Source organism: Phoenix dactylifera, chromosome 14, assembly GCF_051530095.1.
Source record: "Phoenix dactylifera cultivar Ajwa chromosome 14, Ajwa_hap1_PhDact_Kaust_v1.1, whole genome shotgun sequence".
Taxonomy (NCBI): domain Eukaryota; kingdom Viridiplantae; phylum Streptophyta; class Magnoliopsida; order Arecales; family Arecaceae; genus Phoenix; species Phoenix dactylifera.
The window spans coordinates 16,374,544-16,391,771 of NC_143203.1; the positions used below are offsets into that span (position 1 = coordinate 16,374,544).

General features: G+C 40.5%; 1 protein-coding gene across 4 annotated transcripts in view; it reads left to right on the top strand.

The window, feature by feature from the left end:
- Positions 1-5,276, top strand: part of LOC103723337 (uncharacterized) — a 54,897-nt gene extending 49,621 nt beyond the window's left edge. For all 4 annotated transcript variants that reach the window (XM_088710600.2, XM_088710599.2, XM_008814224.6 and 1 more), the window contains exons 2-4: positions 3,458-3,871; positions 4,395-4,601; positions 4,685-5,276. In XM_088710600.2, coding sequence (XP_088566726.2) covers positions 3,614-3,871; positions 4,395-4,601; positions 4,685-4,996 — 777 coding nt within the window. In that variant the 5' untranslated portion in view covers positions 3,458-3,613 and the 3' untranslated portion in view covers positions 4,997-5,276. The remainder of the gene's footprint in view (positions 1-3,457; positions 3,872-4,394; positions 4,602-4,684) is intronic.
- Positions 5,277-17,228: the final 11,952 nt, after the last annotated feature.

Below are 17,228 nucleotides of genomic sequence, written 5' to 3' on the forward strand. Positions count from 1 at the left end.
GCAGGGTAGGTTTGTATTTGCTACCTGTGGTCCTAGGCCAGCTAAGATGGATTGGAAAATCTAGGGAGACACTGCCCACTTCTGTAACTTTTTATGAGGGATGATGAGATATAAAAACCAATGACAAGTTCTTTCTCTCTCCATTAGAATAACTAGCTGATTTCCCCCCCTCTTTTCTCTGTGATGTAAATGGTGTATTTTTTTTGTTTTGCTAAGAAGCCATGAGGTTGTCATCTTTGTTCTATTAAAATATAGGGTATAAATCTAGATTTTGTTTTATGCAATCCACTTGGGGATGATCCCCATATCATTTCATATATACCATATCCTCTATTACGTAAAATCCTCATACAGTTTTAGATAAAATCAGCAGTCGGATAACATATCAAGATCTATGGTTTTCTTTTTCTTGCTGTTGACGTTCGGTAGCTTTTGATGTATTCAAGTTTAGGAAAACTCTGTTCGAGCGAGGAGACCATTTTCCTGTCCTGTTTCGAGAAACAAGGCCAAAGGGATGTATTCCATGGATCACAAGACGTGGAGAATTCCATTCCAAACCTGCAAAATGGTTTTAAGGGTCATGAAGGATTTTAGGAAACTAAAACTTATACATGATTTGGGGAAGATCTTTGTGGGCTTATTAGTGGATCTTTGCTTTCAAGGTTTAATTTTTACAGCAAGATCTCTATAAATGGCAAATATAGTGAATTCCTCAACAGAATACATCGATAAATAGAAGGAAAGGATGGAAGGAAACTAGTGCCTTGATTCAATTACTTATGATATCTAAAATTAAGATCATCTTTAAATAAATACATGCAAAGGTATATAAATAGTAGAAATATAAGACTATGCAATAATAATTAAGAAAGAAAAGAAGGAAGAGGTGTGTGAGAGAGCTTTTTTCTTGTTCTCTTTCTTTTCTTTTCTTGATTGAATTATAAGTCTCCTCTTTTAGCCACCCATATTCCCCTTCATTTATTATCTTAACTTGACTCTTACAAGGTCCCCTCTTACAAGGTCCCTAACCAAGGTTTTAATTCCTGTGGGATGGGGGTGTCCTGGTTTCTCCACGGGATGAGATGCCTTGCTGTCCTGCCCTACTTGGCAGGTATCCCAAACAAGCATCCTGGATTCCTGGTAGGCTTCCATCTCTCTGCCTTTATTCTTTTTTTTTTTTTGGTTTTGTTTTCTTCTTTTTTATGTTCCTTTCTTTTTCTTCATCGTTCGTTCCATAATTTTTTCCTTTTTCTTCTTTTCTTTCTTTCTTTTCTTCTGTCTTTCCTTCCTTTATTTCTTTCCTTTTTTACTTCTTTCCTTTTTTTTCTTTTTTCCTTTCTTACTTCTTTCCCTCCTTTCTTTTCTTCTCCCTTTCTTCCTTTCTTTTTTCTTCTTCCTCCCTTCTTTTCTTACTTCTTTCCTTCCTTTCTTTTCTTCTCCCTTCCTTCCTTTCTTTCTTTCCATTTTCTTTCCTTTCTTTCTTTCTTTTCCTTTTCTTTTCTTTCCTTTTCTTTTCTTTCCTTTTTCTTTTTTTTCTTCTTTCCCTGTGAGGATGGGTTTTGGAGTCTCAGCCCATCCTAGTTCCCCATTTTCTCACACGAACAGGATGGGACAGCTAGGATGCCCCCCATCCCACTAAGATTTAAAACTGTCTCTAACAACCAAGCAATTAGCCTCCCACATGATCAAAACCTTCCCTCAACTATAGATTATGAATTCCTATAGAACCCATATAGTAAGATACCAAACTTTCCAACACTGTGTTCCTATAACATTAGGACTCCCGTAATCCAACAGGATAAAAATACATACAATAGGATCAAAGCTATAGTAAATCAATTTCTTTCCCCTCCCATCATTCTTTTTTTATTTGATATCATGAGCTAATACAATGCATTTCTTGAACCTTGGCAAGGGAGGCAAATATCATGTTGGCAACAAATTATAGAGATAATTTTAAATTATGGTATTGGCCTTGTCCAACCCAACTTAATAGTTGAAATAAGGCTTTGATGATGATAATGACAGTAAAAACTGGAGCTATCATTGTTACTGAAATTGTTTTGTCTTATCCAAGTGCATTATGAATAATTAACTCAATCATTTGAGATATTATTGTTACCTTTGAGATATTGTGTAGTTTTCAATTATTTGTTGGGTTTCATGTTAGTGCATTATGAATTATTAACTCGATCATTTTAGTTTAGACTTCCAATTTCCGAATGAATAATATATTGGTCATTTTCTTTATTGAAACCACTTTTTCTTGATAAGTGAACTTGTGCGAGCCTTCCATCTTTGTCCTTCTGGGCATGGGAAAAACAATTGTAAAGAAATTTAATCACAGCTGGAACATTATGAATTGGGGCCTCCATTAAAATTTTAAAATTAGTGAAGATGGCACATTGGCATCATTTTCTTTATATTGGATCTGCTATGCAGAAAGGGAGATAAATATTCGAAGATGTACCTGATAGATTGAGAGAGGGTGGATGAAGTCGAGAGGTCATTCTGGTTATTTTGTGATTGCCATGTGTATTGAGACTTGGAGGTGTAATAAAATGAAGATAAAGGAAACTAGGGATATAGCCTAGTAGTTGCACCTATATATTGTTAGTAGGAGGTTCCTTGTTCAAAGGCTGGAAGGTGTTTCCCCACATAAATCTTTCATCATTTCTATGAAATGATTCATAGCACTCCCACCATTATTCTTAAAAAAAGAAATATAGGATCATATATAGGGACATAGAGTACGCATAAGAGCAGCGTAGGTTCTAGTACTGTTAAATTGATGAAACTAGTTTGGTAATGTACAAGAAAAATTTGAGAAGACTTCTGCAAGCACAGGGCTTTGGAGTTCCGTGAAAGGTTCATATCCAGAGGAGGGAAGACTAGGAAAACCTGAATGGAAGTTATGATAAAAGATGAAAAAACTTGCTTTACCGGAGAATGACACAGTCAATTGTAAGCATAGGCAAAAATGAATCTACAATCCTCTAGTTAGTTGGTCTAGGGCTTAGTGCTTATGATTATAGCATGATTACCATGTAGCATTCTATGCTTGAGGATACTACTGCTGCTGACCATCTTGCATCTGTCCAACCACAATCACATAAATATGCACACAATTTCATGTGATAGAACAAAAAACTGGCCACTTTATTGTGTAACGTTTGTAATCTTCATGTTTACAACCAAGATGTACAAGCTTTCCAAATCAATTACTATATTAGGTGGAGCTCAAGCTCTTCCCTCTCTGTGCTTTTTCATGATAAACTCCTGTAGCTTATCCATGATTACAACTCTTAACAGACTATGGATGAACAATTTCTTTGGCATTCTAATGGGCAGATAGTAACTGTCGCCTTCATATCTGCTTCAGAACATGTTTCTTATTTACAAAATTAATTCTTGATTTGTAATTTGTAATAATATTTGGAATATGTGCAACATGCAGAGTCATTTGTGTGCATGCAAATGGACAGATGCGACCATTGAAGTAGCTGCTTAGCTTGTTGATCAGTTTACTGTTGGATAACTTGTCAGTGTTTCATATATGAACAGAACTGACATGTCAGTTTGAACAAGCAACAGTTTAAAGTAATTGCCAAAAATGTCAATCCTGTCGAAGCTCCGTTGTATCACTGTAGATGTCACTGGTACTCTGATAGCTTACAAAGGCCAACTTGGGGACTACTACTGCATGGCAGCCAAGTCAGTAGGGTTGCCCTGCCCTGATTACAAACGCATGCATGAAGGCTTTAAGGCAGCATACACTGAAATGGCAAAACGATACCCATGTTTTGGCTATGCAGCAAAAATACCAAATGTTGATTGGTGGAGATCATGTGTCAAGGACTCTTTTATCAGGGTAAGCGGAATCACAATCTTGATAAATCTTGTGCCTATCTTTTGTGGTCATTTTGTTTTGGGATCTTCTGTCAGCATGCCTCTACAATCATTCATGAGAGAATACACTTAAACAACTAATGTGATAATGCATACAGATCATCTGAATCCGCATATATATTTGGAGGGAAAAGTGTAAAAAGGCCCTCCCGCACTTTACATTAAGCAAGTGAAAAGAGACTATATTTGATTATTAAATTTGTAATACTTAACTAATATTTTGATCAAGCTTTAGTAAATCTAACCATCAAAGTAGTTAGCCTTGGTTTAGTCATATATCAAAATCTGACTAGCCCAGAGGGCTGCAATCGGTGATCATGAATGACCATCAGACACCCCGTGCATGACTCAAGATTCAATTGATCTCTAGATTAGTAGTTAAATTACAGAGGTAGAATCTGATTTTTTTTTTCCCCTGCTTTTCAGATAAAGGATGTAGCATATCTAGCTAATTACCTCTATTCGATGGTAATGTTATGCTGCAGGCAGGCTATGAATATGATGATGAGACATTTGAGAAGGTGTTCAGACGCATATATGCATCTTTTGGTTCTTCTGCACCCTACTCAGTATTTCCCGACTCTCAGCCCTTCCTGAGATGGGCACGTCAAAAAGGCCTCATTGTTGTCATTGTCAGCAATGCAGAATACCGGTATCAGGATGTCATCCTTCCTGCCTTAGGACTGAATCAGGTAGCTGTAATCAGTTCCATTCATAGTCTCACATTAATTCTCCATCTATTGGGTCGTTAATGGTTCATCCTTTTGTAACCCAGGGATCAGAATGGGACTTTGGCGTGTTCTCGGGCCTCGTGGGTGTTGAAAAACCAGACCCGAGGATATATGAGATTGCACTGGAGAAGGCTGGAAATATAGCACCAGAAGAAGCACTTCACATTGGGGACAGCATGCGCAAGGACTACATCCCAGCCCGCAGCGTGGGAATGCATGCTTTGCTTGTGGATAGATTTAGGACACCAGATTCGGAGAATTGGAGACAGTCTGGTGCTCTTGTGTTTCCTGATCTTGTGGCTGTTCAGGATTGGCTCACCAAGGAAGAAATGATTGCAGCTGGCCAAAAAGCCTAGCAATCTATAGGTACTGGTAGAATTGGTCCAACACCTCTATAAATGAAGAATGCTATTTCTTTTTTCCTATTTTTACTTTTTCATTTTTGGTCTCTTTTGGGACATGATGTGCCCATGTAATCGAGGTGGTTATGACATTTTTGAAGGAGAGAAAACCACCTGTAAGGGAGACCTGACTCCTGCAACTGATAACATCCCTATGAGATACTTATCCAAGGATTTCTGAAGAGATGAATCATAATTACAAACCATGTCAGTTTTCTTTTCTTTAGCTTCATCATATCACCTAGAAAATGACATAATCTTGTGAAGTTTGAGGCATAGCACATCATGGAGTTCATCATTCAAAGTGCAGCTCGAGTCAAGAATTTGCTACGATGTTAATTATTTGAAGTAGGATTATCGATAGTTCTCTTGCAGCCCACCACTCTGTTGTTCATGTGTTGAGGGGAAGCAACAGGAGGGAACCACTGGCAAACAAAAAATTTTCTCTGCAATTTAAGGGAATGCTTCCCCCTGGTTGCAATTACACAAGGTACAGTACTACAATGTAAAAAATTATCTACATGATCTAAGGTGCAGCTGGTTTGATTCGAGAGGTATGCCGAATGGTTCTTAGTTTGGATGCATGGTCTCTCTTGAAAAATGTGAATGCATGGTTCTTGATAGTAGTAAGCTTGAAGTTAATGGTGTGGCATGGTTCTCTCGAATAGAAAATCCAAGTTATTGCAGAGGAGGCGATCCAGTCTGCAGCGCTGTTTGCCTTCCGAAACACATGCGAAATTCGAATAGAGTCAAACCCTTCCATAAGATGGTGAATATCACGGACTAGGGGGTGTAAATCTGTCTTGGCATGCCCACTCTGGATTCAATTGATCACAGTAGCCGAGTCATTCTCAAGAAAGACCCGCCGGGCATTCAAATGTACTCTAGCATGGACGAGGCCCTTCCACGCCGCATGCAACTTCGCTACTAGGACAGACTCATCAAAAGTGCGCCGTCCTCTAGCTGCCAGCAGCCTGGAGTCCTTGATGGTAGGAAGCTTGAAGTTAATGGTGTGGCATGGTTCTCTTGAACAGAAAAACCAAGTTATTGATGGAAGATGGATTGCTGTGAATGAGAAAGAGTGGTAGTGATTGTGGGGACATCGAGTCTCAAATAGTTTATGGGCGCTGTTACAGCTTTGGACAGGAGTTTGCATTGGGATTGAATAATTTTTCCATTTGGCAGAAAGAAATTCTCCAATGTATGAAATTTAATTTAACTTGTGCAATCCCAAAATTTTCATAATACAGGAAGTCTAGAAGTCACTGCAAGGCGTAAACTATCCTAATTTTTGAGGATTCTATGATCTGAAATATTTTACAGTATTGAATTTTCCACTCTATTGATGCCTCATCTCTCTACAGGAAGTTCCTTTTTCTTAAAATATCATTCCATGGAGAATTTATCCATCACACTTGATGCAGGTTGGAAGGAGATGCAGTGGGCTTTGATACCAATTGATGCAGGGGCGGAAGGAGATGCAGAGGGCTTTCTGTGCTATCAGCAGATCTGGGGTCGACCCGTGCTAAGCTGGGGTCGACTCGAGGTAGGTCGGGGTTGACTCGTGACAGGCTGGGGTCGACTCTCTTAGAGAATCGAGAGAACGGGTTCTTCTATTTTCCAGCTGGGGTCGACTCAAGGAGGTAAGTCGGGGTCGACTCGTGACAGGCTGGGGTCGACTCGAGGTAGGTCGGGGTCGACTCGTGACAGGCTGGGGTCGACTCTCTCAGAGAATCCAGAGAACGGGTTCTTCTATTTTCCAGCTGGGGTCGACTCAAGGATCCTTAGCGTCGACTCAAGCAAGGTTGGAGTCGACTCGAGTTTTGAAGGGGTCGACTCGCCGGGCGTATCACGGAACGAGCTCTCTGTTATACCAGACAGGTCGACCTGAGAGGCTTTGGAGATCGACTTGGGTCGACTTTGGAGTCGACTCGATGAAGTTGGAGTCGACTCGAGACGACGTGGAGTCGACTCGAGGTCGGGAGGAGTCGACTCTTTCAGAAAATCCTAAACTTCACGGACGTGCTGATCTCATGGAACTTGATCCGGACGTGAATTCTTAGGGAAAAGTGACGGGATTTGGATTAGGGAAGATGTGGGAGAAAGGCTAGATGATGATGGAATTATTTCAAAAGATTTAAATAAAGAAGAAACTTGATTTGATACGAAGAACAAGGATGAGATGGTTGTATGGCTGAATTATTTGAATTTCGGAAAAAACTAAAATCTATAAATTATGTAGATGGGATAGATGAATGTAATAGAATCCGATGCTAAAGAAGACTAAGAAAACAAGAAATTGAAGTAGAAAATAAAAAGGATAACTATTGAACCAATGGAAGAGTCTCACCTCCAAAAGATCCAACCATTAGAGAGGAAGGAGTCTCACCTTCTCTCCAATCTTACTTGGAATCTCACCAAGCTTGTAAAGGAATCTCTCCTCACGAAAGAACACCGGAATACCCAGAGATTTCTCACCAATTTCGTCATCTAAAACTCTCTAAATTTTATTCTTCATACCTTCCTTTATATAGAAAAAAAGGTTGGAAAAGATAAAGACTACAACCAGACTTTACTTGGACTCAAAACCAAATAAGGACATTTTTTAAAATTCAAATCAAATGATAAACTTCCTAAACAACTTGTTAACTAAAGGTTGGATAAGTGTCACCCCTTGATTGTGTGCGGGTTGGAGTTTAAATGGATAATCTTCAACTGCATACAATTCCTACTTTGACTCAAACTCCTTCTCGAGTACCAGCATCAGCATGAAGTTCGGGAGACTCTTCAAAATTCATTCGGTCTCCAAATTTCATATTCTTATAGTCATTGAAAAGCTATGGATGTTTACTTTCCAACAAAATTCGAATCAACTTAATAGGACTTCTGTAACTTCCAAAATCTGTAAAATACTATATGATGTTCAATCTGTCACGAACTTTAACTGGATCTGAAATCTGAATTCCTTCCACATGTGAGAGATCTTCATGGTTGAACTTCTCCACGTGATGAGTGATGATCTTCACGGCATTAGGAATCCTTCTTAATGGCACTCAATTACAAGGACTCAATCTTAAACATATGGACTCAATCCTCTCACATAAGGACTCAATTTCACTCACATGACTAAACTAAATTCTCCACACATGACCCAATATGACTTGACACCTAATGTTGGACTCATAACTCAATAATAGACTCAACTCATGATGATTTGGTGCTTTATTGTTAGGCTTCATCTCCACGCTCACCCCATGATTCAATTGGGCTCATGAAAGGCTCATGCTCTTGATTGGCTCGATTCGTCCAAAGGATGAAGACTCGATCTCCACGCTTACCCCATGATTCAATTGGGCTCAACATGGTTGATATTTGAACTCCTTGAACCCCATGTAACTTGGTGTACACCCAAGGAGGAAACTCAATCTCTATGTTCAAGGGACTAGACCCAAAACTCCATGCCCAATGGGGATGCTCCTGTATCAATTCCCCCTGCTAAGAAGAACTCGACTCCGTCGAGTTGGGGCTGAGTTGAAGATTTCTAGCCCAAGTAAAATTGGTCTACTGCATGGGCGCTGGTTGCTTGGATGCATGACTCAACTAGCCGGGATGCATGACTCGAATGAACCAAGACGCGAGTCTAGTGCGGGCTAGTTACGATGCCGAGCCGCTGCGCACTCTGATGTGGGTGCACATACTTGGAACGGGATGTCCTCCTCTAAAATTTCAGATCCGACTTCTTCGCGGATCGCTGCTGACATGGGCTCTTACTTGACCACTAGCAGGTCTGCATTTTCAGTATCAATGGGTTCTTCAGTGGCTATCTGCTGATCTGAATTTTTTGCTGCAGAAACTTTGGATTGCTTGAATTTTTCTGCTGTAGAATTTTTAGTTTGCTGTATTCCTACTGCTGTTGAATTTTCAGAATCTTCTTTCTTGACAACCGATGCAAACATGGTCCCAAATTCAAGGTTGATCTCTGCTGAATCTTGTGAACTATCTTTCACGAGCAATTCTTCTAAAGTTACATCAAGAAATTCAATTAAAATAGGTTCAGATTTAGATAGTATCACCTCTGAAATTTCTTCCTTCTTGTTGTCTTCCTCCTTGTCGTCAATCTCAGTGGGTCTAGGGGGAACTTCAAGGGATGGAGAAGGGATCTCAGCAGTAGAGACATCTTCAGACGGTGCTGCTGAATTCTCAGCATCAAGATTTTCTTCTTCGTAGGCCTCGGTTCCTTCGTTTACTCCGCTTCTTTCGGCATCAGTAGGCTGAGGAGGAACATCAGAAAGCTCTATGATCTCGTCCTCCTCATGTACCAATGCGAAATGTTGGTCTCTGGTGGGGCAAACGATGGCGGAATGACCTCGACCGCTGCACTTGTAGCAATTGGGTTTGCCTCTTCTTTGCAGCATGGATTGGGGCATAGGTCCTTTATTTTTTTCATTGGCCCTTGCAGTACCTCTATCCTGATATGTACTTCGATTGGCAGAGGATTTAGATCTGAAAATAGAGGCGTTACCTCTAGGAAAAGGAACTCCTCGGCTGCTGCATTCTGGAGGCTGTCGCACAATCGGTGTTTGTGCAGGGCGCCGTTGTCGCTGTTGTGACTCCATACGAAGCGGGAGTTGGTACGCTTCCTCCTTCTGCCTATAAGATCTATTTGATGAAGGACTTCAGCCAGCTTCTTATCTCGTTGGCGTCTAAATCGTAGTCGTGCCTCCATACAATCCATCTCTTCTACTTCTCATTGTAGATCATCATTGTAAGGATGGCAATGATCATCATAGTAGGAACGGCGTTGATCAACATTGTGGGATAACGTCGATCTTCATAGTCGAGGGGAAGAAACTTCTCCTTCAGACGAAGTTTCATCTCTTTCCAATCATTGATAGGAGGCTTCGGAGTCGATGAAGCTTTTCTTCAACGCCATACCTATTAGATGTATGCTCTAGAAGCTAATCTGGCTGACTTATTGTTAATTCTAGGATATAGTTTTGTACTTGACTATTTATTATTGAATAAATAAAAGGCATCTTTTTCATTCATATTGTTTATGTGTCTATGAATCGTCCAAGAATTAATAAGATGATGATGCATATTCTTAAGAGTTAAGAATTTGAGCCATGCATCATTTGTGATTAATTTCTAAAATGCTCCTAATCAAGGGATCATCACGAGGACGGTGATCGATCCGATGAGATCAGTGCACACATTGCTTTCCTTGTGGATGGACGAGACTCGAGTCCACGGTGTGGCGACACTGAAGTAATAGTGCAGGTGCTTGTTAAAGAACAAGGGTACTGAGCGTGACCAAGACAAGAAGTCACTTGGATGTCTATCCACTCGTCAGTGACTTGCTTGATGTTGCAGTAGTGTGACTGGTCCTTTGACCTGCGATGCTTCGGCTACTCACAGTGAGGTTATTGTAGTTTGACTGCATGTATACATGGTCTCTAGACATATGGGTCCATGCAGTGTAGATTGGCTACAGTAGGTTCACTGTAGGAGTAGGGTATGCACCTATATGGAATCTATTGACCTTGGTAGATAAGGAGAGATCCTATGTGATTTATAAGACTGAGTTCGTAAGACCTCGGCCGGGGCAGTATGCATAGTGGAGAAAGAGTTTTCCACTCTCGAACTTAAGTCGAATAAATCTTGACATATGACAGACGATGGGGTTTGACGAGTTGTCCATGACCTCCGTCCTGTAGGGATCTACGATAGTAGGACTGTATCACACGATAACTGCACCTAGAGGTTCATTATTCTATTCTGCTAGGTAGCCACTACGTGCTGTTAGGTGTCACTGGTGGATGGTGGGACTCACAGGAATTATCTTGATGATCGATAAACCCTAATGAGTAGAGTTGGAATCGTTCCGACTGATTGAAAGAAGTTTTCAATGATATTGTGATAGAGATCACAATATATCTCACTACCAGTCAGAATAGAACCTATGGGGTCACACACACTAGAGGCATTAACCGATTCGATGGTTGAATCATGATTAGGAATCACAAGTAATCAATTCGATTGATAATCAGTTGAAGAAGGAACAATGGAATTAATTAATTAGACTTAAACATAAATTCTACTTCAAGTAGGATTCCTAGAGTCCTAATTGGATTAGGATTGGGAATCCTATTTAGAGTAGGACTGGAATTTCTACTTGGAGTAGGATTTCTACAATCCTAATTAGATTAGAAGTTTTGAATTAAATTTGGATTCCTGCTTGGAGTAGGATTTCTAGAGTCCTAATCGGATTAGGACTTCGGATTCAAATTAGAGTCCTAATTGGATTAGGACTAAAATTAAATAAGTCCTAATTGGATTAGAGTTTTTTAAGTCCTAATTAATTATTAATCTCATGAATCAACATGACTCCTAATTGGGTTAGGATTGAAAAATTCAATTGAGTCATGGTTCATTCAAGTTCTAATTGGATTAGAACTAGTATAGATTGAACCCAATTGATTCATGATTTGGTTAAACCCTAATTGGATTAGGACTAAACCAAATAGGGGCCTCCTAACACAAGAAGGAGGGGCTCACGCCCCTCCTCCTTTTCTTTCTTGGTGCGGCAAACAAGAGGGGCTGGCGCCCCTCTTGGAATATGATCAAGGAGCTCCTAAAAGTTAGGAGCTCCACTTGCTTTATAAAGGGGTATGGGAGGCACCTAGGGCATTCAATAGAAGTCCTCCTCCTTGTGGCCGTACGCCTCCCTCTCCCCTTTCCTTGGTTCAGCCGCAAGAAAGAAGAGGAAAAGAAAGAAGCTTGGCGGCCTCCTCCCTCCTTCTTTGCTTCATCCAACGCAAGGGAAAGAAAAAGGTTGCAAAGTGCTTTGGTTCTTCTCCAAAGACCCTCCTTCTTCTTCCTCCTCCCAAGCACATTCAAGAGTTGAAAGAAAAGAAGAAAATCAGCCATCTAAAGTAGTCTCTGCAAGGGAGCTAGCACCCCGGAAAGACAAGGAAGCTTTGATCGGTTCTCTGCTTCGTGTGGATACCCGTAGAGGCCGGACGCATGTGCGGCTTCAAGCGATCCTTCTTCCAAAATCACGATCATCAGTTTGCGGTGATCATCTACCCACACAAGGTGAAGATTTGATCTTCATAATTAGTTTAAAAGTTTTTAATTCTAATATATCTACGAACGATTTTTGAACAACGTTCATAGGATGAACGTCGATCCCGCGCATGCCTCTTCCACTTCATCTGAAATTTTTTTTATTTTCTGCGGCATGGGCGGGTTCCCAACAGTGATATCAGAGCCTAGTCTTCGTAGATTAAGATTAGAATTAATTATAAATAGGCATGTTAGATCTGAAATTTAAAAGGTTATGTGTGCTGAAATTTTCTGTATGCAGAATTTTTCGGGATTGCTGATTTTTGCATGCTGATTTTTATGTGATAAATTGATGATTCTAATTGCATTGTTAATGGGATTACAAAGTTTCGAATCATGTTTAGCATGATCAGCAACCCATATCATAAGATGATCAATTAGATTTCAGATCTGAAAATTATAATTGTTGTATGTGGTGATGATCATTGGATTCAAACCCTTCTGGTATAAATTGTAAAGACCTACGATATGATCTGCAATGTCATGTAATTTTTCAGATGCTTACATGTATCTTATTTGATGTTTTGAGAGGCCTGCATGTCTCCTAAAAGGGGATGTAATTTATTATTATATATCTGGTTGTATTTCTGTGATGTGATATACGTCAACGATCAAGTCAAAGATAGTACATGAAATGAACGGTGAATGTGAGCGGTTGATGGCAATTGGATCAAGAGTTGATCAGGGATCGAATCAAGAAGGCTCGGGACCAATTCAAGAGTTGAAAACCAGTTGATCGATTGACGTGCATGTGCTTGTAATATGACCTAATTAGAATCCATGATCATCACCTATTTAAAGTTTAGTTTTATTTATTGCTGCAATTATAATTGCCTGTGATGTGCTATTTGCATGTGATGCGAATGTGAGCGGGGTAGATAGGTTTACATGTGATGCAAACTAATAGACCAATCTAAATGAGACCTAAACTAAAACCTCCTCAATCAAGTCGAGAGTGAACCGACATGAGCGAGTCATATTAGATTAATTGATCTAATTGGTGTCTAGGAAAGCATGAAAGGTGGTTACTTAATTAGGACCTTACTCTCTGAGTAAGGGGAGCCTCCCACCTGCTTACCTGGCCAATTGTTCGATTACCTCTTATGAAGAGCTCAAGTTGCAAATACTAAGACATGATTAACTAATATTAAGTCCATAGGTCTTCCACCGTAGTAGAGCTGCTAAGGTCTTTTTGATGTTGACTTGTCTCGGCTGGACACAGTGGGCAAGTTGCATCGGAGGGCTGGACCTCTCTATAGACATGAGATGTTGTGGGGTAAAGGTGGGGTTGGGGACCAATAACTGTTAGGTGAGGACCCAATGACGACTTTATTCCTACGGTTATACGGTGGGTTTGACTTAACTAAGGAATGGGACCAATAACTGTTAGGCGAGGTCTTCATGACTTAGAGACCAAGTAGCACTGCAACATGCTTGAGAAGCAATGTACAAGAGTTGTACACTCATCCATTCATGTATCACCAATAACTGTTAGGTGAGGTGGCATGTAAATTGGTGGGACCGCAGTACCCACTAGAAACCCTAGTCGTGTAGGATTTCCGTTTTTCTACCAGGGGAGTGTGAGGAATTCGAGAAAATAGTGGGAGATACACTTATTCTAAAAGATCCTAGAACAAATTAGGATCAAGTACAAAAGTCTAACTAGAATCTTTACTCTCTGCAGATCATAATGTCAGCCTCAAACTCTTTGACCCGTATTCCTGAGACCAACAGACTGACCGATACCAATTACAGAGACTGGCTTAGAAATCTCAAAATTGTTCTGAGTTGCGAGAAAATAGGCTATGTGCTCGACAATGATATCCCCACATTACCAGCACGTCCGATCACTGATCAGCGTGCGACGCATGAAAAGTGGATAGACGATGACATTAGGATCAAGTGCTACATCATGGCATCCATGTCCAATGAACTCTAATGCCAGCATGAGAATATGAAGACTGCTAGGGACATACTGGCACACCTGCAAGAGTTGTATGGTGAGCAGAGTCGCACAGCTCGTTTTGAAGTATCCAAGAGGCTCTTCAAAGCAAAGATGCGCAAGGGGCAGTCTGTCCATGATCACGGTCTGACTATAATCAAGGATCTAGAGGAGCTTGAGAAGCTCGGTATGAACATGCACAAGGAATTGCAAGTAGATATGATCCTTCAATCCTTTTCTGATTCATTTGGACAGTTTATAGTAAACTACCACATGAATAAGATTGAATGCACTAAGACTGAACTGTTAAACATGTTGGTAACTGCTAAGGGAGCCTTGAAAGGTTCAAGGGGTAATGTTTTTGCTGCTGAGTTGACTTCTGGTTCCAAGAGAAAGTCTACTTGGAAGAAAAAGAAGCCTGCAAAGAAGCAGAAGAAAGACAAGAAGCCAAAGAGGAAAGTTCAAAAGAAAAAGGCTAATGACAAAGAAAAATGTTTCCACTGCAATGTCGATGGCCACTGGAAGAGGAACTGTCCTTCATACCTCGAGAACCTGAAGAACAAGAAAGCAGACACACCTTCAGAAGGTATGTTAGACTTGCTCATGATTGAAACTAACCTTACGGTTTCCTCTACTTCGAGTTGGGTTATAGATTCTGGTTCTAGTGCTCACTTGTGCACTACTATACAGGGTCTAAAGGAAAGTAGAAGGCTGGCGGAAGGTGCGGTAACCCTTCGGGTTGGCAACGGGGCAAAAGATGCTGCTGTGGCTGTGGGCACCTACCCTCTGCGACTACCATCTGATTTTAGTTTATTACTTAGAGACTGTTATTATGTACTTGTCGCTAGCAGAAATTTGATTTCTGTTTCATGTCTAGCACAGGAAGGTCATGTTTTTACATTTGACAAAGATTGCTGTTCTATTTATTTCAGAAATAAAATAGTCACACGTGGTTTTATGATTGACAGTCTCTATCATTTGCATATGGATGTATCTATAAATGTGTCTGAGCAAGAAGTGAGTGTCAAAGGATCCAAGAGATCCAAGGATGAGATAAACCAGAAGTATTTGTGGCACCTCAGGCTTGGCTATATTGGAGAGGACAGAATGAACAAAATGGATAAAGATGGGCTTCTTGGCTCATTGACTTCCGAGTCATATCCAGTTTGCGAGTCCTGTCTTCAAGAAAAAATGGCTAGATTGCCCTTTGTAGGACATGGGGAGAGGACCACTGAAATACTTATCCTGGTAAACACAGATGTGTGTGGCCCATTCAATGTGCAAGCCAGGGATCGTTATTCGTACTTCATTATCTTTACCGATGATTATTCACGTTATGGGTATGTGTATCTTATGAGACACAAATCTGAATCTTTTGAAAAGTTCAAAGAGTTCAGAAATGAAGTAGAAAAACAAACTAAAAAAACCTCTTAAGGCTCTTCGATCAGATTGAGGAGGAGAATACCTTAGTGGAGAATTTCGGGACTATCTCAAGGAGAATGACATAGTCTCACAATGGACTCCTCCGAGTACACCTCAACTCAACGGGGTGTCAGAGAGAAGAAATCAGACTCTATTGGATATGGTTCGGTCCATGATGAGCTTCACTGATTTACCTATGTTTCTTTGGGGAGATGGCTTACTTACCGTAATTTATCTACTGAATAGAATTCCCTCTAAATCCGTTCCTACCACACCGTATGAGATATGGCATGGTAAGAAACCAAGTCTTGGTCATCTCAAGATTTAGGGATGTCCGGCCCACGTCAAGCGACTACAGGCAGACAAACTAGAGGCTAGGACCATAAGTGCTCGTTTTATCGAATATCCTAAAGAGTCATTGGGATATAATTTTTACGTCTCAGAGGATCACAATATGTTTGTGAGCCGACATGCCATCTTCTTCGAAAAACAGTTTATCCTTGATAGAGGCAGTGGGAGGAAAATTGAGCTTGAAGAGAAAGTTTCTGAAAAGCAACGAGTCATGGATCCTATAGAACCTATTCATACAGAGCCAGTACACGTTGTTCCTCCACCTCGCAGATCTAGTAGGGTCTCCCATCCTCCTGATAGATACTTAGGTATGCTTGAAGAGGATACTAAGAAAATGTTCCTCATGGGAGATAGGGAACACATAGAGGATCCCAAAACCTACAACGAGGCGATATCAGATATCGATTCTGAGAAATGGTTGGAAGCTATGAAGTCAGAGTTAGACTCCATGCATTCCAACCAAGTCTGAACTTTAGTGGATCCACCAGAAGGTATTGTACCTATTGGATGCAAATGGATCTATAAAAGGAAGATAGGTTCGGATGGAAAGGTAGAGACCTATAAGGCAAGGCTAGTAGCGAAAAGGTATAGTCAACGCGAAGGCATTGACTATCAGGAGACCTTTTCACCTGTAGCCATTATGAAATCCATCCGAACATTGCTTGCCATAGTAGCATTTCATGATTATGAAATTTGGCAGATGGACGTGAAAATTTCCTGAATGGATATCTTGATGAAGATATCTATATAAAACAACCATTGGGTTTTACTTCCAGTGATGGAGATCACAAGGTCTGCAAGCTGCAAAGGTCCATTTATGGACTAAAGCAAGCATCTCAGAGTTGGAATACTCGTTTTAATGATGCAATCAAAATATTTGATTTCATCAAGAATGAAGAGGAACCATGTGTCTATAAGAAGGTTAGTGGGAGTGCTATCGTATTCCTCATACTGTACGTGGACGACATCCTCCTGATAGGGAATGATATTCCCATGCTAACCTCGGTCAAGGTCTGGTTGTCAAAAAAATTCTCCATGAAAGACCTTGGGGAAGCATCTTATATTTTGGGGATAAAGATCTATAGAGATAGATCTAAAAGGATGCTTGGCCTATCACAGAAGATGTATATAGAGGAAGTGCTGAAAAGGTTCAGCATGGAAAACTCTAAAAGGGGTCTCTTACCCTAAGGCATGGAATTCATCTCTCCAAGAAGATGTGCCCCAACACATCTGAAGAGATTCAACGCATGAGCAAGATCCCTTATGCATCGGCAATAGGGAGCCTCATGTATGCCATGCTGTGTACACAACCTGATGTAGCCTTTGCTGTAAGTGTCACTAGCA